The sequence below is a fragment of the Styela clava genome, chromosome 4, assembly GCF_964204865.1.
Source record: "Styela clava chromosome 4, kaStyClav1.hap1.2, whole genome shotgun sequence".
In the NCBI taxonomy this organism is placed as follows: domain Eukaryota; kingdom Metazoa; phylum Chordata; class Ascidiacea; order Stolidobranchia; family Styelidae; genus Styela; species Styela clava.
This window is the reverse complement of record NC_135253.1, coordinates 8,590,205-8,616,715: the sequence shown is the minus strand read 5'-3', so window position 1 is coordinate 8,616,715 and position 26,511 is coordinate 8,590,205. Positions and strand designations below refer to the sequence as shown.

Here is a 26,511-nt window from a genome sequence, read left to right as displayed (position 1 = left end):
AATATGGACTTGTACGTGTTTCTTTAAGGACGAAAATATCGTCTTATCATGCTTACTGAAATGCCTAATATTTTCAAGTTCTGGTGTATATTATATATATTTACTAAAATTTGTCATTAGTAAAAGTCAGTAAAATTTATAATCATCTACAACTTCGATTTGAGAACATTAGACGCCAATTCCGGATAAAGAAAAATTTTGACTCTAACTCCGGTCGGGGAAAAAATCTGATCCGAACTACGAAAAACAAAAAAAATTTTAATAATAAATCGGTTGGCGTATTATCAAGCTTTCGCTAACAGACTATTGAGAGCGCTTCGTGGACTTAAGGCTTTGACTTTGAAAGTTTTGACTCGCTGTCTTACAATTGATAGTTTGAAATTCAGACTTCGATTCAGTGGAATTTAGATATTCAATTCAGACTCGTACCGTATATTCCGCAAGTTGGAGCACGCGATTCCTAGAAATGAATGTATTGGCTACATATTTATCCTGACTCATAACTGTAGTCAATATTTCGTTAGGAATCTGACGACCAGGAAATAATTCATTTCAAATTTTTGTGGTCCAACTAGCAGCATTTGACGCACGTTGTTATATACTGCTCAAATATGATCAGTTTTCATAGATATTTTACCGATGCGGCAAAATGTTCAGATACGCGTTAACCGTTTGACAAAAAGAGAAGACTTTGGGTTGCTAGGTTTTTAACCTTGTTTCGCGCAGGAGCGGCAAACTCGTTGACGTTTTCACTGGATAAGCTTTTGAAATTTAGTCGTTAAAAAATGTGAATCTTATAATTTTGTTTGTCTCCCACAAGTGTTACAGTCTTTATGCTACAATTTGATTCTGAACACAAAAAACGCAATATTTATGCGAAGCAAAGCATTTCTATTAGTGATCAATTTTCAAGTTATGTGATGTATATACAAATGAATATTTTCACGCAAAGCAAAAAATAAACTGAATAAAGTTCTTCTGTCTTGATTGATCAAATCCAACTGTGGGTTTAGGTTTAAGTGTTACGAGCAACATCGCAGCCTTGATTGATAGATGCTCGAAGGGTGCTCTTCAACTGACAAATTGCCTTTTTCTTCGCATCCGCATCCAATTTTTTCTGACATTTGGAGTTCTTCGGACAATGGCATTTAGATGATGGCAAAACCGCTTCGATACCATGACCCTGTTGGGTGAGATCATAAACGTACCTAAAAACGGTAAATAAACTTGTTAATGATATTAAAACTAAAGTTTGGTGCTTCTTTAATGAGTTTATTTTCAGTATTTGAGAGTACGTCTTTGTAACTTTTGGTTAACTTTTTAAACTCTGGCATCCCAGAATGAATTCTCTCCATATGGTGCGTTCACATCGTGTAACGCATATAGATATAGCAGTACAGAATATTCCAAGTCATAAATCAATGTTCATTCTCAACTATCGACAGTTTTCATGGTACAAGGTGCAAATATATTTATATATCAATTTTAAATCTGAACTCGTAGATTTTGTTTGCGAGTACGATTTAACAGCAAATCTAGATATTTGGCATAAAATGCATTGATCATTATTACATCGTGTCTGTTCTCTTTTAAAACTTATAGTATATATAGTTAATAATACGTCGCGGTTTCTGACGAGCACCAAATTGTTGATTGAATGGTATGAGCCACCTGCCAGTGTTATCACACTATTACGCAAAGTGTACAACGATTTCAGCTTGTGACCAAATGTGAATGGTTTCGAACAAAATATATAGGAACTTTTTTTATTTAGTGGAGGAAAAAGTATCCAGGTGTGCATGCAATTTACTGCAATTTCAGCCAATACTTCCAAATAGTATTTTACGTAACTTACTCCCTTATAAAATCTGGTGCAAAGTCTTGATTATATTATTACTGGAAGATGGTTTTGTAGTTCTTAAATATTGTCTATTATACACGACGTTTGTCAAAATAACAAACTGTAGTATTTTGCACTAATTTACCAACTACTTATTATATTTTTCGCAGTTTAATTATAAATCATCATGCGACAAACGTAAAATGACAAATTGGTTGGGTAAAAATAATCCTGGGAGTTAGTTTTCATTGTCGTATTTAGGATCTATCGTTGTATTTAAAATTTAAAAATCGAATTTTGGGATCTTAAGTGCCATAACATTTTGGCGCCAGGCGCAAGGTGGGAGAGCGGTTTTCGAATCTCAAGAGTTGAATGTTTTTTATATCCTACGCTTCATTGCTTTGTGAATGAGTTAGAAAATATAAAAACGACGTTGTTAAATGTGGATGCAGTGCCCATTCATAGTTAGGAAATCAATGCCATAGTTTGAATAATTAGTAGTTTGACTTCACAGTTTAATGTATTTAGTTATCTCCCTCGAATGTCACCACAGTTTGAAAAAATAAACTAAAGAGCTTCATGGGTCAAATATAATATAAATTTCGAAGACGATATACTGCGAGAACGCTTTACGATTGGCTTTCAACACCACAAAACTAATATATTTCTTACAATGGCTCTGGTCCAGTTTCACTTTTAACCCTTCTTGGATGTCCTCCACGAATCATCAGGTCTCGACCAATGCTAATGAAATCTTTTGGCTAGGGAAATTAAAATGAAACATTTTTTAGAATGCGGCGCATCGAACTCTATTGAAATAATTTAAGTGCCATTTTCGAAAATGTTTAAAGATATTAATGCGGCAGCCGGCAGCTGTACCTATCGATTTATTAATTTCTAGATAAAATGAGTATTAGCGATTCTTCCACGCTTAGTCTTTGATGATTCGAAAGGTATATATATATATATATATATACGTATATATGCTTCAAAAAAGGAAATGTAATTATGCCACATACCTCAACATGCTCGCCCGTTTTTATCGACTTGTCTTGGGCAATTTCGTCATAACGCTCGTCATGACATTTTTTGAAGCAGTCTTCTCTCATCAAAAATTTGACTACAGCGCCGAGGGCATTTTTGTGGTTAGCTTAAACAAAATATTTGAAATATGGAACTCATATATTTAAATGCAGAATCAAACAATGTAACTGGAATTAGCAATCGAGTTTTGACTAATTAAAATTTTTTTTATCCATAGATAAAAAAGAAAACTGCCAGAACACAGACTTGCGAAGCGTCACATCATAAGCAAAGCTTTATGAAATTGACAGTATTTTTGTTTCTCGTGGCGCACTTACCCGTGGCTCTCATGACTTCATCAACTCTTGCCTTGAAGTATTTGAAACCTGGAGTTTGATCGTTTCCGACTTCAACCACATGTACGACATATACATACTCACTAACATAAAGAAAGAAGATTAAGAAAATAGAATTATGTCAACGATTTTCAATTTTAATACTTTATAGTTTAATAAATATAAAGTACCTTCCTTAGTTTGGTCGACGGAAGTAAGAAGAACATAATCAAAACTTGCGACAAAATGTGACATTTTGGTAAATACCATTTTTTTGCATAATAGCAATTCCTTTTTTTCTTTTTTTTTAGTAAAATGATTACTACCACATAGAAGCTTTTTTATTTAGAGCATAATTTAATTACAAAAAAGGATCCTGTAGGCCTACTTAAGCAAAACTTAGCAAAACCTTTTACAGCTTTCAACGTGAATGTTGGTGCAATCGTCCCTATTTCCTTGACATAGCAATTGCGGCCGCAGTTGATCCTTTTCCTTGATTAAGCACAGCATAGCAAGTTGCCTAAATTTTGAAATGAACAACTAAACGTTAATTTTGTTGATATATTTATTCTAAATCTGCAACTGAAATAAAACTAATATATCATCTAAAATAAGGAACATATTTAATATTGATGAGTATTTTTATCAATATTTTTTCTACTGAAAATAATTATTATAGAAGTTGTATTGAAGAACCTCGATGCAGACGTTATGCAAGACATGATGAAAAACTGATAGTAGAATAACAAATAATCAGTTCATGATATATGCTACAATTATGACACAGCAGACTATTTTTGTTGTGTCTTCGGATGAGGTTCCAGCAATACAACAGCAGACAACTCGATCCGCGTTCGTACATGAATAGTTGCAGTGGAGGTTAAATACCGACGACTAATGCATTTTAAATTATGTGATTATCTTTCAATTTGATATATACACGTTCTCAGACTTAATTGTTGTTATATTGCTTTCATAATATCAATATGTTGCATTGTAAAATTTGAATAAATAGGATATCTGAAATGAGTATGTAAACAGTCTTACTCGAAATCAGAGCAGATTGTTCTTGTCAGTTGATCTTCCCGAGTTCTGCAACAATACGTTTGAAAATTAAGTTAATTAAACTATCACAGAATCTAGATCTAGACAGCAGACGTAAAAACTTCGATCCCTTGGAAAATGGTGCAATGGTGTCTTTTAGCCCAGAGAGCTTGATGAAGTGTTGCTTGGCTGATTTTGGCAAGAGAAACTTATCAGGTATTGTTTTGTTTGTATTGTTATTTAGTCGTTCAATTCGTCTTTTATTTGAAAAATTGGATGAGCAAAAAACGGTTTATAGACAAAAAAATCTTAAAAATTGGGGAAAATTAGTTTCATTAGTACCATTATGCATTGTGCAAATCATTGCTCACCGACAAACCGGACAATCTCCTTCAGCACATCTACACATTTGTGCGTCTTCTCCTTGGTCGGCTTCTCCTTCTCTGCAAATTGAGCGAATAGTGTGTTCTCCGCGTTCTTCATAAAATTTTGTGCAACGGATCTGAATTCAGTTGGAAATATAAATCTGCTCGTACTAGACCGCACCAAAAACAATTTTCATAAAAACACCAACGATTTCACATAAAAAAATAGACTTGCATATTTTCTAGACTGGAATATTTACTGGTTAAAAGCATAAGTCAGAATGAAATCGTGAATTGATGAAAACGATTTGTTTGCGGCCACTTTGGTATTCGATCTCAGCGGCTGTGGGATCTCTGGGATTATTAGTATTAACCTAACCTTGAGCCTATGACATCACAATTTGTGACACTTCGGTATGCGATTGGGATCACGTTAAGTAAGTGAGATCACGTACTGAGGTTTTGGTACTCCCAAAGTATGCGCACCAAGATGTCGCACAACCTGAACCCTAGCCTGGTACACAACCTGAGTTCAGGTTGTGCGCCATCTTGGTGCGCATACTTCGGGAGTTTATGGCGTTGATATCGCCTACAAAAGTGGCACAGATTTGTTAATATGCCATATACCCACATTATACATTATACAATGTTTGTGAAAAAACAGAATAATATTATAATAAAAAAGTTTTACGTCCGGTTCGTAGTAGTCGTAAACTGAAACTGACGCCGGTTGACGATCACTTATTTGCGTCACTTGCTTGATTTTAAATGCAAGATTGACCCCTTTTTGATCGATTTTAGTGAGGTAAAATTTTACAGTGTTTTCAGTAATTTCGAATCGGTCAGCTGTAAAGAAATACTGCAAAAATGAGATGGAGGTAACAAAAAAATGAAAGATGCATGAACGTGTTTTTAAGGAAAGTCGCAATCAACCTGGACTATGTAATTTAAACGGGAAAGCAAGAAAGATCGAAATAATCGATCACCTAATTATCCACGATTAAATTCCAACCTATATGTACGATAATCAGGAGTGCGTTGCAGTGAATGTCACTGCTATTAGATACTTTCAACCAAATCGATTTAAATAAAACATTGCATCAAAATATCAAGTTATGTTGTCAAAAAACTTAAATATCCTATCTTAGCTAAAGTTGTTTTGTCAAAATTCTGCGTGGGTTTACAGATGTGTCGTAAAGTTCTCATGGCGTTTCTGAAATGAAGTCGTTTCATAACACACTGTTCGAGGTCGACACCAAAAGTAAAAATACTATACCTTCAGCATCGACAGCCTCTTCGATGCAAAGTCTCTTGATGGATTCAATAATCGGCTCGAACCCACTTAGCAGGCCAACATCAATTACACTCATCTGCGTAGTACGGTTAGAGTTCATTGCGACGGAAACCTTTAAACATAACCAACCACTGTCAAACTTTGGAACTGGGATGATTTCGTTAGTGTTAATACCGATTATACAGAATATGTACTTTACAATCAGTGATAGACAGGTGCAATTCAAAGATTTCTATATATATATATTTGTTTTTATTTTAAAAAAATTTTCGATTCCAACAACTGTTGAGGAAGGAGGAAAAATGCCGATATAAATGCATGCCTAAATAAATATATGCATACCACACATGTGTGTCAGATTTGAGCATATCAATAGTATTTCATATACATAGAACTCAAATACATAATCTATTATCATTTAATTAAAAGTTTTATAATTTTTTGTGTGTGAGGAAACGACGGATTATTAGCAACCGTGTTGTACCTTCAAAATACTAATGTCCGGTTGGCCGTCGTCATCATTTTCGAAACTGACGTTAATATTAAATTGGCAATTTCCATCGTCGGTATATTGGCGCCAAGTACATCGATAAGAGAGACTCCCAACACCAACACCTAGATTGAATATTCATTAAATACGTTCATTCTGTGGTGTCGATTTAAAAGTTTATATTGTTGGAAACGGAATGGACCTATGGATCGTTTTGTTATTTTAGTTCTTTTTCTTCCTACTATACTGGTTTAGTATTTATTCTATGAAAATAGTTTTTCTTTTCAAGTAGTGGACCAATTGCTTCGAAATTTTCTGTGATTCACTATTATTGTTGTAGCTATAGTACGGTATTACTTTCATTTTTTCTTAAATTTTATATTTCTTCTATGAGATTTGATATTTCACCAAACCTTTCGCTGTTTAATTTTTATTCACGGGAACATGGTTGTTATTGCACCAAGCGTGGCGGCTGTCTCCCGTTTTGATTTTTCGTACGCGTGCTGTACGCGAAAGTCAGAGGGTTTTTCAATACCGGTAACGCATTGTAGACTAGTTACGGTAAGTTATTTCGTGTCCGTATATTTGAGCATTGCTCTCTTGTTTGATTTGTTATGTACACGTAAAAATCTTTCTTTATTAATTTATTGATTATCAAATGAAATAGATAATCATAAATGAACTAGAACTAAGTTATCTAAATTATATAAAATAAAATTGAGGCATTAGCATGGTGCATGGTACACCAATTTGCATAGCATAGAACAGTGGTTGTTGAGAGCAGTGACTTTTTATATTAGAGTTGTATAAAGGCAAATAAGTTGTTAAAAAATTGAGACCAAATGTTTTGAATTGAATTTTAAAATTTACCAGCCACTGCAACTGTTACTCCACCAGCAATAGAACCTTGGTCGACCTCAATTGTTCTTCGCTTCATTGAATCTTCCGGAGTCAGATGCACAACTTCAGGTTCAAGATGCCATGGACTATCTCCTGATTTTCCAGTTATCGTGGCACGCAGGTTGGTTGGAGGGGGTGGATTAACTTGCTTTAATGAAAAAAATGAGGGGTGAAAAAGTAATCATTTTTTTTTTGGAATAAAGGATTAAAATCATTCCTAATGGGGTAATGTAAATTTTATCTGAAGTATTCAAATATAATATTTGCATTATTTATGCAGGAATAAAACGAATATAATAATAAAATAAATCGTTGAACAAATCAAGCAATCTGGTAAACTGTACCGTAATATTCTCTGAATAAAATACCTTGTATAAGGGTATTACATCTCTTATAAAAATCTCGCCATCTAAACATGTAAAACCACGTTCCTTTTGAACGTTATCATATCCATTCCAACATATTCAAAACCAGTCGGAAATACACCACAGAAAATATTTACATTACAATATAGCTACGAGCTACGTCCCAACTGATATTTGGATACAGGCTAAATATTTATTACCGATGTTTCCAAAATTTCCATATACATCGAAAGTGCTTGTAATCCACAAACGGTATCCTGAGTAGATTTAAATCCACCTTTACTATTTTGTTGCGAAATTAACCAATGTGCTGCATTCCTCGTAATTTGGTCGTTATCTTCATTGACTGAAATAAAAAAATGTTTGAAATTCAGCAAGTTCTATTTGTTGATGACGAGATAGACGGACGACTAATCCGGCTGGATTGAAGGTAAGCAGAGCTTGAGTGCGCGAGTATGTGATTGTAAGAGTCTTGTAATTGTAAAAAATCTTGCTTCAAATTAATGAAATACCATGAATTTTGATTTGACCTAGAATTGATTCATGTGATTGCCACAAAAAGTGTAAATTTAAGAATCAATTGTAATCTATAAAAACGAATCAACCAAATTTCAAGAGAGATTCTGTGGTGTTTCTTGGTATTCAAGAGAGCAGCGATAAAGAAATGTAAAACCTGACCGGGCCTGTCATAAGTGATCGCAAATATAAATAAGTGGAAGTTTTTTGAAATATTGTGAAACTATAAAAAACTATCAAAGTCATTTAAATGGACCACACAAGTTAACATACTTCCATCGAGAGCCAGTAGCGCCATCAAAGCGTACGCTGTCGTCTCAATGGTTGAAGCTCTACCTCTTGTACCACTCCAGAATATATATTCACCATCATTTTCACTGACGTCGCGTAATCTTTAAATAAATAACTCCACATAAAAAAAATTTGAATCTTAGCATATTCGAAAGTATTGGCATATATATATTAAAAACTTCCACAAGTTGTGTAATTAATGTTTGTATTCAATGAAAAAAACTTTCCATTCGCGATATTAGCAGACCGGAGGTCACATGAGCATATTATATAGTTATATACTTATAGTACGAAAAGCTGGTATCGCGCTTCTTGAAATTCAACTTGTTTTTCTTATTTTTATGCAAATGTTTCTGACTGTGTTTTATTTTCATCTGTAAATACGAATAAGTGTAATAAACCTTGAATCAGCATGCGAATAATGACATAATTATTCATAACACAAGAGGCCCGTATGGGCAGTCTCAAATACAGATCAATTCACTACTTTTATTTAAACGTTCGTGATCTAGTTTTATTTTATTATTGTACAAAAGTCTATGTAGGTTATTACCGTCGGTTCCAATCTCTTGCCCGGGGCTCTGGCGGATCTGCCAGAGCAAGAGCGTACGCGCCCATTGCTAGGGTGTATGGTGTAGGAGAATCCTTATCTATCAAATAGTCATTCGATTTATCGATTGCACGTTTGTAATCAATTTGTCGATCTGGGCACATATACATAGATTCTCTAATGGCGATATTGACATATGCAGTCAACGCAATTTCATAATCTTGTTCACCAGCTTTAATCTGTCCCTGTAATATAAAAAAGAATTGTCAGAGAACAATCCAAGTTAATACCCCTCTGATGAAATAAACACTGATTTTATAAACAATACTTACGATCATTTCTTGGTGATAAACTTTGTAGTTTTCTACGAAAGTTCCATCTTCATTTTGCTTTGTTAAAAGCCAATCAAGCGAATCGCAAAATGGTTTGACTTCCATTGCTTGGTCGAATTGTTTTGCAGCAGCAAATACTCGGTCGACGTAAGCATTCAACCTGGTATAGTAAAATTTTATTAGGTGAAAGGCTGATGTTTATTAGTTCGAAGCATGGTGAAACATGGTCTTTATCTGAAATATGACCATTTCATATGTAGGGAAAAGTGACTTATTATAACGCAATTCAAATTTAATATTACAAATTCATTGCTACCACAAATACTGCAATTTATAAACTTTTTTCAAATACAAATGAGCAAATATCGCAATTTATCAAATATCGAGTTGTTACTTATCGATTTTGATCGGTAAGTATGTAGATAGGTATTTGTCTGTCTGTATGTATGTCTGTATGTCTGTCTGTATGTCTGTTAGGTGCACGCGATATGCGTGAGCATTCATCTTATCTCGGACCAGAAGCCTCTTGATTTTGGGCGAATTATGTCGTATAATTAGCGAGTTATTAAACAATTAGTGATGGGACACAAGGTGTCACTATAGAGTTAGAGCGCTGCTTTGGGGGATCCCCTAAGTTTCAATCGATAAGTCTTCGGTCTCTGACCGATATTCTCGTTTTATGTTTATCGCAATTATTAAAATTTATATTGATTCATTTTTAGCTAAATTTCCTAAGACTTTACTATTACTCCCAATAAAATGGCTACTTTTTAATACAAGGCGGCTTTTTAAAAAAGATGGATTTCTAAAACGAGTTTTATTTGATTGATGGGGCAACATATAGCCTCGGAGGAAAATTAAAAAACACAATTTGAGAATCCGGGAGTCCTAATAAGACGATGTAAACAGAGAGTCCAAAGGGAATAATCTATTTGTAATTACGTGTGCGTGAATAATTATGTCCATTTTTCTATCTCGAGATCACAATTGCGGTAGATATTTACCTCGACTTTCTGACAGCTTATGTGGCATTGCAACTAAATGGCTCTCAATGAACCAGAATATTCCAGAACGACGATTCACTATAGGCGACTCACTGTTGTTCGTGAATTTATATATATATTCTAATGCCATTCAGCATCATAGCACGAGCAACCTTTCACTTATTTATAAAGTTTCCTCACTTAAATGAAGTTGTTTCCAAATTATATATTAAAGTGCGCAAAAATATTAAAATTGAATTCGATAAGTAGAGTTTGTAAAGTTCCACGCTGTCAAATGTAGTCAGTTAGGAAAACTATTCAGGCGATGACCCCGTAGTGGTGGCGATGGTTATAACTTATGCTATCCTACTGCAGCAAAATGAAGACAAAACGTGTTGAACCAGGTGAGATTTAAATTATGACCGAGAAGTAAAAAAGCTGACAAAGGGCAATAAAACAAAATTCCGCGTGGATAAAATTATAAGCTGAGTCACATATTTTTAATGCTTGTGGCAACAATAACAAAATTGTTATGGAAATAAAGACATATATATAATTACGCGCCGTTTATCGTGCTCCAAACTAGTACTACAGACAATTAACGGTAATTTTACTTTACACTTTGATTTGCGAGATTTTGAATGTATTGTGTTGTGTGGCACTGAATTGGTTGCAGAAACGCAAATGGAAGCAGCATCTTATCCAATCACATAGATGATTCATACCGAATACACTAAAAAGCTTTAAAGCAGTATAGTCATTTATAAACATTTAATTTGTTTTAACATTGAAAAAGTTGTTAAAAGATTCAACTCATATTTTTCGTGGACAAGTTTGTTGCACTCCTGACGTGAAAATCCAAGTACACTAAATTTTGTAGAAACGTTAACAATAAACTTATTTCTATAAAAACAACGAACTTCAACAACATCGAAGAGCTTGGTAGTGCTTCTTAAAAAGATACGATAACAGAACACAATTTATTTTTAGTTTTACCAGGTGCTTGGTGGGCGGTAGTTCCATACGGCAAAGGCAACCTTAGCCTTATCAGATCTCCATTTCAACTGTATTCTGTAGGCTGAAACAAATTTATTTGATTGGCTTCATTTCATGGCTAGCACAAAAAGATTATTTCACTGATCTGTGATTGTACAATCTGTACCCAAACATTGCATTTAAAAATTAGATTCTACGTATACATTATATAAATTAAAACGAAAGGTAAGAAAACAACGAAGCATGTTCGATATCTATATACCGGTTTACCTAATTGAAAATAGCCTATCACAAGATTGTAAAAAGGAACATGAAATAAGCATAAACAATGAACATTGCCGGAAGAAATTACTAAAAAAGTACTTAAAACGGTAAATACTCCGGACAATTTTGACGCTCATTAACATTTTGATATCGATTATTACAGTCATAATACCGATCGTTTTTTGTCATTAGTCATATTTCTGCCACAATCATATTTCTGTGTAGCAGAATATAGGAAAGGCGTTTTGATTAGTTGAATTTACGATATATGGGACCAGGATGAATCTGCCGAGACGATGGTTTGAGGAAGATTATAATCTGCTGGACAGAAACGATTTACAACCTGCAATACTAATTAGAATCAGACCGGAACTGTAAATAAACATAATAAACCTATCGCAGCAAAAGTTCTGTATATAAAGTTGGATAAAATGTATTAAATGTACATAAAAACAATACCTGATGATATATGGTTCTTTGTTTGTTGTTCTAGTTTTTGTGAAATTTCACCTCCATTGACGGCTACTCTATATTTATGAATAAAAACAATTGGGCCTATGCGAATCATATTTTGCTCTCCACATCCTGCAGGTGGCTGAATAAAACCGTCAAGATTATCCAAAGAATCCTCAAACCCTTCAATTTCGATGCTTGGTCCCATGGGGTGAGCTGCGTGAAATAGAAAATACAAGAAATATGAAATATGACTCTGTAATTAAAGGCGACGCAATAGCAAAGAAAATGTCAAACACTGTCTAGAACAGGGTCGTCCAACCTTTTTGGGCGAAGGGCCACATGCAGTTTACTATTAAGTGCGCGAGCCACTGAACATGGTAGTTGTGTTTTAGTTTTGCTAGACTGAAACCAACGATACCATCCCGCCAAACTTTCACAATTATTAGAACAATGAAACTGTTGTTTCCTAGACATTGGTGGGGCGCCATCGGTGGTTATTCCCGAAAGTTTGGCCAAAGAAAAGCCAAGACGCTTGATCGTTTTCATCACAGCTCCCAACAAATCAAGGCTTGTAGTCGTGCCCTTAATTGGGACAATGGCTGCGAGCTCTTCGATAATTTCTTCGCTTTTGCAATTGAATTCCCAAGCTCTTCATTACGACGAGAATCGTCTGTCTTGACAGGCTCATTTTTGCAAACGCCTCTTTTATTTCCGGACATAAAACATTGGCAACAATACATTGCTTAACGAATTCTTAATGTAAGAACGGCTTCGATTCTTTTGCGATTATTTCTGCCCCGAAGTAGCTCGCTTTTATGTATGTATTATGGATTTTTTGTATTGACGTAGCGACTACGGCAGCTTTGTATATATATCGATATCTCTTCCCAGTTGGTTTCGATTCAAAATGGCACTCGTGGCTCGTTTGGAAGGACTGGCAGAGCGCATTTCAGGAAAATAAACAAATCCTCTGTATCACTTCTTTACATACTAAATCGCTCGAATAATAGTTATACTAATTTTTTTCATTCAATTCCGAAAAATACAGCGCGGGCCACTCGAAATGCTCCCGCCGGCCACATATGGCCCACGGGCCACGGGTTGGACGACCCTGGTCTAGAATCTAAAATTTGGAACCTATCTCCAAACAAAGCCATAACTTAAAAATGAATATTTTATATTGGTTTCAAAATGTATCCCAAAATTTAAAAAAAAATGATTAATACTGAAATTTTTTGCACGCCCATTTGAGTTATATCAGTTTTGCATGGTTTGAAAACGATCAAAGTGATTCTATAAATGTATATTAGAAATTAAAGTGTACTAATTTCTATTGGTTTGTGCATTCTGTAAATACAACATTCCCGGCAACAACTCCACTCACCATGTGCGTACAGTGTACACTTAAGCGTATCAGGCATCACAGCTTGTTCAGAAACGTCAAAGAAAAGTTCTTTTACATTCTCCTCTGGATCAAGTACAATTGTTTTTGAACTTTCGTTACGCTGTCCCGGTTCCTGAAATGTACATTGCAGTTAGCGTGTTCACATCTACGCTATATCGCTTGGTATAGGTATCTGGCAATAGTATAACGTTAGCCAATCATATTATTATAATTATTTTATCGGTTAATTTAATATTGGTCAAATAGTGGAAAGCACCATATTAAATAATTACATTTTCGAATTAAAAATCAAAATTGAGACAACGTTTGTTTATGCTACTTTAAGCTTGATCTCAGTATTAGCCTACTCGCCACAGTTGTAGCGAAATGTAAATAAATATTATGCATCGAGCTCCACATGTTTATCAGAACTGAATCGAAATTAGGTCGCTTAGCATGTTGTTACATCACATAATTTGGGGCATATCATGTTTTAAATGAATCCATAATAATATAAACAACATGAAGAATATAAATCAAATATACTTTTCAAATAAAATATAAAGCATAAATTATAATCAGTTGTTGACACAAACTAATTTCTGGATAAACACACATGTATTTGATCTTGTAAAAGTTGCGAACAGGAATCTAAGCGGCATTCGGATTAATAATGAATTGAACGTCTGAAATTTGTTTTTATCAAGTTACTGAAATCGTTGAATGTGGTGAGGTAATCGGAAGATTAAGCAATACTCTTGACTGTTCTGTTTTTAACAAAAATACCCTACTATGTCATGACAATGCATCGCATGGGAAATTACTGAAATAAAATACTTATTTACGTGAGTCAACTACAAGCATATACTTGAGTGTGAAACCAAGTATCACGAGAGAAAGAATACACTTTAAATCAGGCTTGCTTTTCTAGGGGTGCACACTAGGGGCTGCAAGAATTCTAAAGAGGTAAATTGATGAAAAGACATAGACTATAAAACGACTGCAAAAATGTCACTGCTTTAACTCAGACGCTGTAAATACTTATGTATTACTATAATTCAATTTCATTATTATGATGGGGTGTGAAAATTGGTTAATAATTTCAAAGGAATAAAAGTTAAGAACTACTGCCTCAAATCAAACATTAAAAGCGAATATACCTCAATCAAAAGTTTTTTAAGAATTGCGTCTTCATCCCCGGCTTGTAGTTCAATAGTCGCTTTTTTGTTATCTGGAATACTTAGCGGCATTACAGTGAACGAGGATGAACGTGCGGAATTTGGCTCAATTTCCAGCATTTTTAAAAATTGAAAGTCATCTGAACAAACATAAAAATGTTGAGAGATACGGCACTGAATGATTACGACATTTATTTAGTTGGTGCCAGTTCGTATGAATAAACGAAAGTTGTTAATTTGAGTTTAAAAAATAAGTTCTGTACATTCATTTTCCGTCTAAACTAATGTGAATCTTATTCGCCTGCATCCACTTCTTCCTTTATATGTAAAAACAAGCAGGTTGTCAAATAGCATAATGGGCGTACAATTGTGTTTTTGTAGAAGCTATAAGAAAATAAATATCTAATTCTAAATCATAAACGAGATATTGACCGAAAACAAGTAGTTAATTTTTGTATTTGAATTCTTATATCCACTAAACTGCGATTGCTTGCCAAATCACCTTGAGCAAATTTTGAGCAGAGTTCCTTGGAGTGACGAATGAAGATTGGAACCTGAAAATCAAACAAACTAGTATAAAAAAATGCTGTATTTTCCAGCTTGTCCCATGTTATCTAACAAGATATTGTGGCTGTGATGTTTTTAATGATAACTAAAAATGCTTTCGAGGTGTTCTATGATTTGAAACCATTAACAACAAATTGTGTATGAACACAGAAAAAATGTTAAGCTTAAAACAGATAGAAAACTATATTTGAGGGTACAGCGCCTTTCTTAAAAATATTCACATTTTAATCAAATCTTACCTGTGTCGGCTGGTCTCTGTAGTTAAAGACGGAAAATCGAATTTCCGCTTGTTCCCTCAGTCGTACTGAATACGGCAAGTATAGTTGGATGAAGAAATCCTGAAACACCTTCAGGTACTTTGTATGGGCAACACACATAGCTGCAAATTTCAGAAGTAAGAATTATTACACGTGTGGACTAGATTTTACTAATCCGAAAATTTGTAACTTACGTGTTTGAGCGTTCATTCCAAATGCGTCTAGTTCAAAAATAGTGATACTGTCTTGCGCTTTTGCTCTTATTTCATATAATCGATTGCCACTAAACATTAACATAAAAAATGTGTCAGGACTTTTTAAAGTCAAATTTTATAAGATATCCTTTTAATGGTGCTTACTCAAAGCATGAAGCAGTAGGGCGTTTTCTGGCAGTTTTCACCACTGAAACATAAATACATAAATAACATATATTATACCTTAGAGTTTCTTTTCCAAAAAACATATTTTCATTAAATTGTTTTCTTACTCGTGTTCGTACTTCATTTGCCCGATTAGCTGCACTTGCTGCCTTTCTGGCAAGCTCTGAGCGTTTTTTTTTCCTGAAATTTTGGATATTATATATTATACAGCTAAGAAGGAGAAGCATCGGAAGAGTATTATTGTTTCAAAATATAACTATACCCATGTTGGGGAGACTCTTCGCAACCTGTCATAAAGCTGTCCATGCATGCGTCAATATATTTTGCTGATTTCTGTTGCCAACGTAAATTTTCTTCAACCTTGTATGTTCTTTGTAAGCACGAACGTCCCGTTGCGGCCTCTCGTGCACCATGACTTGAACACATCTTTTTTGCTGCGGCCAAATCGTCTGTATCATGAAGCTCCATTATATTTTTTGTGCAATATTTCTATTGACAGTTACTAATTCTTTTGGGAAGCGTAATAATACAAGTCTATCATATAGTCTTTTGTAATATACTCATGGTTTGATGCTGGTGAAAAATAGAAAATTATTATTCCAATCTCAAAATCATACTGTCAAACAAGAAAGAATCACTTAAATACTATCTCTTTTGAGATTACAAATCAGGCGAAGACAAGCATATCATTGGAGGTTTGATTTTAAAGTTTGATTGCAAAACTCACCATGTACGGGCGGCGCCGGATGAGCATTTCGTTTTTTCCTGGAGTGCACGCAATGAATATTGCTGTACTGTCTCAGTGCTTCTACTTGAGTATTAATAATCAACCCAGCTTCCTAGATAGAAAAGAATATCTGGAAGATAGTTTGTACAAAATACGAGGTCAATGGAAATTGAACACACCTCTATGTAGAATGTTCTTTAATACCGGCAATGCGACATTACCTAGTTCAAAATAGTTTTAGTCATTCAAGACGGAATTGTTACAAACCATAACTTTTTTTTGCACCAAACTGCACCACCACATATAGTTAGCTAATAACAATAATACCAACAACTGAAACATTCTATTCTAGAATGGAGGGTCAAAGTCAACAGCTGACAATTGCTGAAGCAATATATTCTTGCATTTGTAAATCGTTCGGTTATATTACCTCGAAAACATTATGGGCGTCTCTTCCGCCTTTTCGCGAACATGCCGTGTCATATTCTTCCATCTTTGACCACAAAAGATCTCGAGTAACTCTTGTTCCATTATGTACAAAATAGGACGCTCTATCAATAGCGGAGAAGAAAAATGCTACATTGGGTTCCCCTGAAAATTGAAGAGTACGAGTAAGACGCCGATAGAAGAAATATGCCAAACACGCACACGGTATTTTTGTCAAAATAAATAAATTCGAAAGCTTACTTCCTCCAAAATAAAAACACCGGAGTAAAATTATTTGTTTGAAACATTATCGCGGGGATATGATTCAAATGGAGTTGCGGTGCTGTTTTATGAACATTGATACGTTGCGAAATCTGGATGCCCGATGTCACCGATTCTTCAAGCTAAGCTGTAGGTTTTTTATTATTTTTTAATTTATTGTTAGACGCATTCCTTCTGAATCTTACCCAATTATATATGTAAAATTTATTGTATTTGTATATCGAATATATTCTTACCTTCTACGACCATAGAAACACCTTCTCCTGGAGCTACAGTTGATTTTGGAGTTGAAATTTTCAATTCCTAAATATTAGTAGCACTTAAATTAACCAAAATTGCAAAATTATCTAGGAAATTATGCCAGTTCAAACCAGATTTGTTAGTCAACCCGAAAATTTAGTGACAGGCATATTCGCCCATGGTCCCAAATGGATATAAGCCTCAGTTTAAAATATGAGTTCGTGTCTGCTGCTCCATCCACGCCCGTCCCATGCCATGGGGTTTGATTACACTGGTTAATTGTTTCAATCTTTGACCAAATACTACATTCCCCAATTTACTTGTCCTGTAAAGCACAGACGTGAATAATTTGAAATTATAAACTTACTTCTTTGCAAACATTGATTACATCAAACCAAATGGAGTTTGAAGCCAATGTTTCTCCCAGAATGTAATAAGCAACCACGCGAGCATTTGGAACCATTTCATCAGTGACGTCAAAGTCTGCTGGAACGTCTCCTATTTGACCCGGTTTGAGTTCCACAAAATTCGAATACACAAATTGACCTCGAGCTATAACCTGAATCCAAGCAAAAGATCACAATCATTGGACATGATACAGCGACAGCCTGCCAAACATCTTTTAAAATTGATTCAACTTTGTTGTAGGTGATAAATTGAATTTTTGCTTGAATTGAACACCGTAAGCCAGGGCTTGGCACCGATAAATCACACTTTCCAACTGTCTCAACCAATGTGTAATAATGCTGAGCTCTTCCAATTTAAATCCAATACAAATATGCTCTTTCGTCACAAAGTTTAATTTTCCAAGTCTGCACTGTTCCACTGACGCGTAATATTACTAGTTTGACTTTATTTTACATTGATGTCGTTCTTATCCTATTTGGTAAAAATGCTAGGCTTTTAACGTTTTTTTAGAGAAAAAAAATTATACTCGCTTACATAATATATTATAGTCTGTGGTGATACATTTCCTAATATAAAAGTGACGTGTTGGGATTCTCCCACTTCGACAATTCTGAATACAAACATACGGTTATTAGTAATAGAGTAATGATTTTAAAGTTTATTAATTTAGCTAACCAGTAAATAAGGATAATGTAACCCTGCAAACAATGGATTCGTGAGCATATCCTAGCTTTTACATCATATGTATGCACAGTTTGTGCGGGTAGTCGAATTAGCTGTAGTGTATTGCTGTAAAACTTTGATCATTTTCATTTTTGTAAATGTTCATAGACAAATTTTTTTTTAAAACTACTGATGAATCGACATATGGATATAAAATATGATGATACCTTTTTTGAATCCGCATTGCCAAATGAAGATTAGCGATATTTCTAGAAACTTCAATTCGACTCAGTTCTTGGTTTACTAAAGGAAAATCTTCACTGTCCGTTTTTATCTAAAATACATATAAAAATACGACATTTGTAGAAGATCTAATGAAGCCCCAGTGAATTATAAGGGTAAAGGGGTAGTGTGAGGGCGAATTATTTTCTTTTAAAATTAATTGAACATTTTACCAAATTGCCTATTACAAACTGATGAGCTCTGCCTGCGACAAATGAAAACTTGAAGACTATAACGCGCATTAAACTACGAACGAGATGTCAATAAGTGGTCAATGATATATCTTTGAAATCGATGGATAACTTAAAACTCTAACCTTCCAAATACAAAAAATCATTTGAAACGACACTGGTGTTTTATGCAATTGTCAGATGAAACTAATTGTCCCAGAATCGGGACCTAGGGTGAAAAATTGAAACCTATCTCCTTGAGATGTAGCAAATAAAATCTTTGTTTCGAGATGAGTTATTTGACTCGCACAAACATGTGTTATATATTTTACTATGCTATTTAATTACATTACCTCAATGACTGCAGGGTCTCCTTCAAGATTCATTTCGTGGTATATTTCGCCATGTTTGTTACTTCTGAAATCTCTATCTCGCCCCTTGCCCCCTTTGAAATAATATTGATATACATATTTAATTTGGAATTAAACAAAAGTCAAAATAGCACTTAAAACGATTGCATTTCTGAAAAATTATCGTTATGTGTTTTATCTTTACCTTTGTATCTTGGTAAATTACCTGATGGATTTGTGTTGATATATCTAAATAACACATTCGAATTGCATATAGCGGGCTCTGTGTTCGGTTTCTACATAAATTGAGATTGTCCAGTTATTTGCTACATTCGTCAGAATCCCAGTGGTTTATGCTGACGTTTGATCTCGTGAATGAATCGACTAGAGAGCAGTGGACAATTTTCTTCCAGTGAGAAAAAACGGCAATTAAGACCCCAAATTCATTAGCACCAGGATAGCATTTTTGAGCCTCCAACTTGCTTTCGTTTTGTAAATTTCGAATGACGTCATGACACATTGAATATTAACAAAAAATTCGATATGGCATTATATTACATTTACAAAAATTCAACATGGCGTTGGATTCAAAGTGTCAATTGATACCCACTAGTTACGTAAAACATAAAGTATAAAATCTATACTATGGCGTCAAAAATTTTCAAATTTCCAATGCCTGCCTGACAAAGCCTAGACGAACACCCACCCTCTGACGATGAGACGTCCTAGATCAAACATTCGTTGTGCAAAATTGAAATATTTTGAAAATGTCTGAATCTTATTCGAAATACTTACATTCAACTATTACAGGAATATCCGGTAGCGGTGAATTTGATACAACGTCTCGAATTGTAACCTGCGTGAATAATAAATGAAAGCAAGTAATATCAGCATAATTAGTTAAATTATGTATACTAATAAAAAATATGCAACATTTTTGAATGACAACTGACCAAACTGTAATTTTTGTCTTTCACCAACAAATTTTCTTTCTATTAAATTGGTATAGGAATGGATGAATGTAGAAAATCGTAGAAAAATTTTTTGTGATAACTTTTCTTATGTTTTAAATTTAGATAAATTATCGAAGAAATTTCCGTCTTGAATTTACCTTGACTTCGTAAACTGAATGTGGTAGATAGTACTTTGCACATTGTGAGTAATCGATAACGAATGGCGAATTGGTAAATATGATGTCATCAACTACGTCACTTTCAAATACAGCCTCATGGTTACCTATTGATTAAAGATAAAAATAAGGAAATGTTTCTGAATGTTAGTTTTGGTGTGAATTTTTCACACACAGATCCGAAGTAGGAAGTAGACGAGGGTAAACGACCGGCAGTTCCATACACAATATCCTACTTCCCGGTATCGGTATCTGTTTTGCATATTTTCAATGTATAAATAAACACATATATATCTAAACGTATGTCAGTGGATATTTCCTGGTATACGTGGCTCAAAGTCAACCAAACCGAAACTATTAAAAATGAGCAACTAGTACAATTATTGTGATACAATAAAACTAAACAATTCAAAATTCAACTCCACAGCGACTAGATATCGAGAAATTGTCGATGTTTCAGATATCGATAATCGGTCACAATAAGAGGGATATGCAAATTTGAAACATAACTCTAAAAATTAATTGTATACCGTTTCGTCTAACCAAAATCAGACTTCGTCAGACAAGCAGTTAACGACAATACTGGAGATTATTTGTGTTAGTGTGAAGCAGGACTCTTGAATTGCATAGTGCATTTCCAATAGTTGTGAAACCTTGAGACTCAGCTAATGTACACTATACTTACAATATACTTACATAATATGCACCTAGTAATATGATCACTACGTGATACTAAAACGAAGTTTAATAGGTAGCTGTTTCTAACCTGTAACTGATGCCATGACGATAACTTTAGCCGTGCCTGGATTTTCTGCAAATTGTCGTAACGTTTCTCCTTCTCTTAATATTTTCGTCAATTCATCAATTGGGATTCTGAAAGATTTTTCTCCGTTACCTATGGCTGCCTGCAGAAGAATAGTGGAGGATGAGCAAAAAACTACTATAAAAGGAAAACAGAGTTTCAAACACCATCTCAGCGCAAACTGAATACCTGTTTGCTGAAACTTCGCGGAATCTTGTAAAATTCTTCTTCTTCTTGTCCATCTCTGGCAAGTCTGAAGGACATGTAATACTGGCCATCAACATTTTCGCCATAACTGTATTGCGCAGTTATGAAACCTTCTATATGTTGTTGACTCGGTAGAATGAAATGGTTCTTCATGTGTATCTTCACATCAAATGTTGGAGTTTCTGAAAACAAATAAGTAAAATTTTTGAATTAAATATTTGGAAATATTTCAATAAAATTTAGTGAAATTTTATAATAATTGAAACCAAAATAACTTTTTTTTGTCTGTTCGTCCGTCTGGCACAGTACATGCCACATTTCAGGAAAAATCCACACAAGCCGACTTAGTTTAATAATCTTAGGTTTATCGCACATAAGTTAAAACGACCCTTCTTACCATATCTGTCAATGACGTATGATTTTTCTGCCATTTTCACCCCGTCCTGTGAAATTTTACGAGCAACAATTAAAAGGTATAAACACAGTAGCGGTAAATATACAAGATGTGCGGTTCTTGTTTTGAAATTTTGATTCATATCGAAATGAGCATAGAGTCAAATTCATTATAATTTTGTCACAGCCTTTTGCAACCATGGTACATACTCACTATGTGTGCTTCTGCCCACCAAACACCAAGAATAGGTTCTGATGAAATTGCATATGATTTTTCTATAAAACCATCCTGGTCAGCAATCAAATTGTTCATCTCTATCGCCGTTACCCTATTATGCTCTTCGGGTGTCTGAAATTGTGATAAAACATATTTGTGTTATACCCACTCTGCTAATATGTTGTTCAGTAATTTGGCGTGCCGTCGCTTTTACATCATAGACGTAGTATTTTAAAAGTTATTTATACAATACATTACTCCAAGGGGGAACTAGTAAATAGAATAGCTGAAATAAGATGTGAAATAAGGCATCGGCATTGCGGCAACACAAACTTTGATCTTAATATACTTTACAAAATATGTATTAAAAACTTTCTCGATGTAATTCATTAAGCTGATTGTAGCTAATAATATATTCAGTTTATGACAGGTATAACATTATATTGTTGTCAATTTTGAAATAGAATAACATTTGAATAAAATATAACAAACAGCAATAAATTTACTTTGATTAAAAGCTTAACCGATCTACGTTCATCGGTCTTTCTGAGACGCTGGTCTGTTATAGCAAGAGCCAAGTGGACGGTATCTTTCGGCCTGAATAATATTTAGCATATTAATTACATAGAAAAATAATACCTCTTGTAACAATGTTCCAGTGTAAGATTATTATTGTTGGGTGCCTTGAAAATACATATTTAATTTTTAGAGTTATGTTTCAAGTTAGTTTGCATACCCTTTTGTTGTTACCGGTTATCGGTATCTGAAATATCGACAATTTTCTGATATCTAGTCGCTGTGGAGTTGAATTATATAAATTGTTTAATATTATAATGATATGACATAATCGAACGCGACATAATTAATACTTTTACAGCGCAATAACATCGAAAAAGGTATAAAAATGCAATAAGATTTATTTCATTACAGGAATCTCGGCATCGATTTTTTAAGCAATACTAGTATCAACATTACCTTAATATCAAATACAAAAACGGGGATACATTTTTTTGGTCGTTTTAGGTACAATCAATTTAAAACAGTGTGCACGGTCAGTCTCTTTGTTGTCATTCGCAAATATCTGTATAGCAACGAATTAAAGACGCAAACCTTGCTTACATTTACAAATTTTACATACCTGTACGCGGGTCTGTCTGTGGTCATGAAGACATAGCCATGTGTGTTGTTGAGCATGATTGTCATTTCCTCAACGTCTGTCATCTGATTCAGATTGCAGTTTGGAGGGAAACAATATTTGACGATGAGAAAGGCTTTATATTGCAAACGTTCATTACTTCTTTCCAGAGAAGCACTCTTCGCCTACAGCAAGAATATAAAATAAACATGATGAAGTTTGAAGTGGGAAATTATTTTAAGTATTTTGTTATGTTCCTTGTAAATATTCGTTTAATTATTTCAAATAAAAACGTGTTATTTGTAAGTGAATGGATATCGGTTCCCATATTTTGTATATTTGAAAATCTGGTAATTTTCTACTTTGTAATTTTGTTCTTAATAAATAAAAATAAAAGACATCCCCCGAAAATAAGCCCGAGTGTTATTTTTATAAAAAAAATGAAATAGGACGCAGTCTTATTTTCGGGGAAACACGGTAGCTAGCTATCTAGAAGAAGATATCCGAGACTACTTTATCGTAGGAAAAAACAAATGTACTATAATTACTATTCAAAGTGCAGCTTCAAGTGAATCTTCAAGTGTAAAAAGATAGTTTTTACATAAGTAAGAAATAATGAACGCAAGAATCAAAGCATGTCCTATTTTAAAATCGTTTCATTTGGGTTATAAATAAGTAATTTAAAATCGTATAATATTTTGTGCATTCATGTATAAAAAAGACAAAAAAGCATATCATTACGGCCTATTTACTGTTAATTTTGTTTACGAATGATACACGCATATGTGTCATATTCAGCATCGCACAATTAATTTCATAAATTAGCCTGTAAATTTTTCACCTGGACTGTAAGTCGAACTGGTTTATTCCCGTGTACATGATCACGAATGGTCGATTGGTCGTGCCTGCCTGCTCGACCAGGATAACTCTAATAAAAAGAAACAGTAACATGACATAATGAATCAATATGAATGAAAAGGTAAAACTCTATTTTTCGAAAATGCTAATTGATGTGTATTAGACCGGGAATCGGCAAAGTTTCTGATTTTGCGAGGCGGTGTAAATCTCATTTATTACGTTGACTGGCCTTCAAAATAAATAAAAAATATTCAGCGTTGGAAATTTATTGCACCTCATACTATCCATAGGTGAGAACATTATTTTGCCGCTACATACACTCCCACCTTGAACTATTTTAATCACCGGATATTAGGAATCAGGTAATTAGGGGCCCCATTCGCCAAACTTCGTAAAAAGCCTCGTTTACGAGCACGTAACCTTGTCTCTCAAAAACGTCGTTACGCAATCTCGTTAAGCGCGATTCACGAAACATCTCGTAAAAACTTTACGCACGGTCATACCAGTTCTCTCGAAATCTTACGCACGGTCGTCGTTGAACAAAAATCACTGTATGATCTCTCAATCGTATCAGTCACTGCCGCTAGCCGCCCTGAGCGGACGAGCTCATTTTGCCACGATCTGTAGGGTTTCCCTGTTTACAGACTGTGTTTTGAAAATTTGGGTCATATAGCAGTAATCTATGGATATATGAAATAAATGCTGGAGTACCTATTGTGAGCTACTTCTGTGACCGACAATAAATTAGACGAATGAATGCAATCCCATATTTGATGTTAGTACGCTGTTAGTTTGCATATATAGATGGGTCCACAGCTACTAGACTACAGTCACTCTTACCTAAGTTAGGCATTCAAAGATTTTTGATACCAATTTTTCACGAAGTATGCAAACACCACAGCATTTGTTGGGGTGCATTTGGCACATACTTGTCTTAGGCCAGTAAGGTATTGAACATGTATCCCGTCTTAGTTATACCGTTTAATTATTATGTAGATACTGTTACAAATAAACACTCATACATTTTACCCGAATTCATGCTAAGAACATGCCGAACTACTGTTAACGAGCAAAATTTTCCCCTCGTTAGTTTGCGAGCACTCCGGCGCGAACTTTCGTGAATACCGATTCTCGCTAAAATGAGAGAAGAAGGCACTTTACGAAACGTCTGTTTTGGCGCGCAAAAAATTCTCTCGAATATTAACGATACTTCGAGAATACCATTTTTGCCTTTTACGAGGAAGTGGGTGGTATCTAACACGTTAAACGATAAAGAAGTTTGGCGAATGGCGCCCTAGGTCTCTTTTTTAAATAATATAGTCCCGGAATTTGCTCGCAAATTTACAAAAAATGTTTTATAGCATTTAAAAGAATGATAAAGTACGACCCAGGAAAGTAACGAACTCTTTGCCGACCCACACCGAGTCGCTGATTGTGATTACCGACTACTGCTCCAAACAACTTCAAAGTGTAATTTACCCTAAAAGTAGTTTACAATTATGCTTTTAACCAGATATTAGTTGTTACTGCCTTGGAATTTCTCCAATATATCATGCTACCTTTAAGCATAACAAACAATTATGAAAAAAAGTAATCACTTGTTTACCAGTAATGTTGTTGACACGGTTACGACTTCAGAGCATCCGTGGAAACTGATGAAAAAATTTTCTGGAGAATTTATTCGTAGCCCTTTTGGTGTGACCATGAAATGTTTGCATCTAGAATGAATGGTCACTTTTTAAAATAAAGTTACACATTTCATAGTTTGAATAGTATAGTTTGAAAATGATGAGGAAAAAAAAGAATTTTTTTAAAGAATTTTGAATCGATAACGGACAGCAATACCAAGTCTGAAGCAAAACGGTACATTAAATTTTAACTATACCTCTGCAACGACACGGCAAACGATGGTCGAAAAAGTTGTACAAACTATAAGAAGACTTGAATTTTCGAAGGTATTACAATGTTTACGCAAAAGCACGTCAACATGCATCACAAATAAAAATATCTCCAATAAAGAATATGAAAATACCGAAATGGGTTTCATAACAGGCCAGATTACTCAATTATTTTTATCAAAGATCCGGTCACAAAACATAAAATTTACTGGGGTTCAGTCTTACCGGGAAATATATTTCATAGTGCGCCGAAATATATTTCAGTGCTTTAAACTTTGAAGTGAAAAAGTAATGTGACTCATAAGTTACAGATGCTATTATTAAGCGCATATCTTTATCTTTTGAACAATTTAAAATTTTTATCACATAAATTCCAAATTATTTCCAAATAAAAAAATACTTACGCGGCATCTCCTTTGTGGAACAAAGTTACCGCACAAATGCACATAAGTACGGTAAGTTTCATCATGCTATCATCAAGCTATCAGCATCAAATAGTTTAATCTTATATAAC

At 34.3% G+C, this 26,511-nt stretch overlaps 1 protein-coding gene across 1 annotated transcript; it reads right to left on the bottom strand.

The window, feature by feature from the left end:
* Nucleotides 1–870: 870 nt before the first annotated feature.
* LOC120326265 (complement C3-like) lies at nucleotides 871–26,511 on the bottom strand. The gene is made up of 42 exons (XM_039392525.2): nucleotides 26,402–26,511; nucleotides 25,706–25,817; nucleotides 24,083–24,169; nucleotides 23,245–23,426; nucleotides 22,613–22,703; nucleotides 22,104–22,238; nucleotides 21,894–21,939; nucleotides 21,479–21,678; nucleotides 21,254–21,392; nucleotides 20,470–20,594; nucleotides 20,154–20,214; nucleotides 19,362–19,453; nucleotides 18,784–18,890; nucleotides 18,428–18,503; nucleotides 17,853–18,044; nucleotides 17,482–17,548; nucleotides 16,968–17,128; nucleotides 16,538–16,649; nucleotides 16,073–16,259; nucleotides 15,868–15,990; nucleotides 15,625–15,713; nucleotides 15,413–15,552; nucleotides 15,109–15,160; nucleotides 14,589–14,746; nucleotides 13,429–13,561; nucleotides 12,048–12,257; nucleotides 11,325–11,406; nucleotides 9,346–9,505; nucleotides 9,017–9,258; nucleotides 8,446–8,564; nucleotides 7,857–8,002; nucleotides 7,262–7,439; nucleotides 6,386–6,516; nucleotides 5,884–6,013; nucleotides 5,299–5,453; nucleotides 4,614–4,744; nucleotides 4,246–4,290; nucleotides 3,608–3,718; nucleotides 3,202–3,302; nucleotides 2,860–2,990; nucleotides 2,513–2,601; nucleotides 871–1,208 (listed from the first exon to the last, which is right to left on the bottom strand). The coding sequence occupies exons 1-42, from the start codon at nucleotides 26,464–26,466 to the stop codon at nucleotides 1,016–1,018; spliced, it is 5,286 nt and encodes a 1,761-aa protein (XP_039248459.2). The 5' UTR covers nucleotides 26,467–26,511; the 3' UTR covers nucleotides 871–1,015.

Excerpts from the sequence above, each read along its gene's own strand:
- LOC120326265 (XM_039392525.2), bottom strand. The coding sequence starts at position 26,466 with ATGATGAAACTTACCGTACTTATGTGCATTTGTGCGGTAACTTTGTTC. Across the intron at positions 22,239-22,612 it reads CGGTTAAGCTTTTAATCAAA|ACACCCGAAGAGCATAATAG; the intron begins GTAAATTTATTG and ends TCACAATTTCAG. Across the intron at positions 8,003-8,445 it reads GCTACTGGCTCTCGATGGAA|TCAATGAAGATAACGACCAA; the intron begins GTATGTTAACTT and ends TTTTTATTTCAG.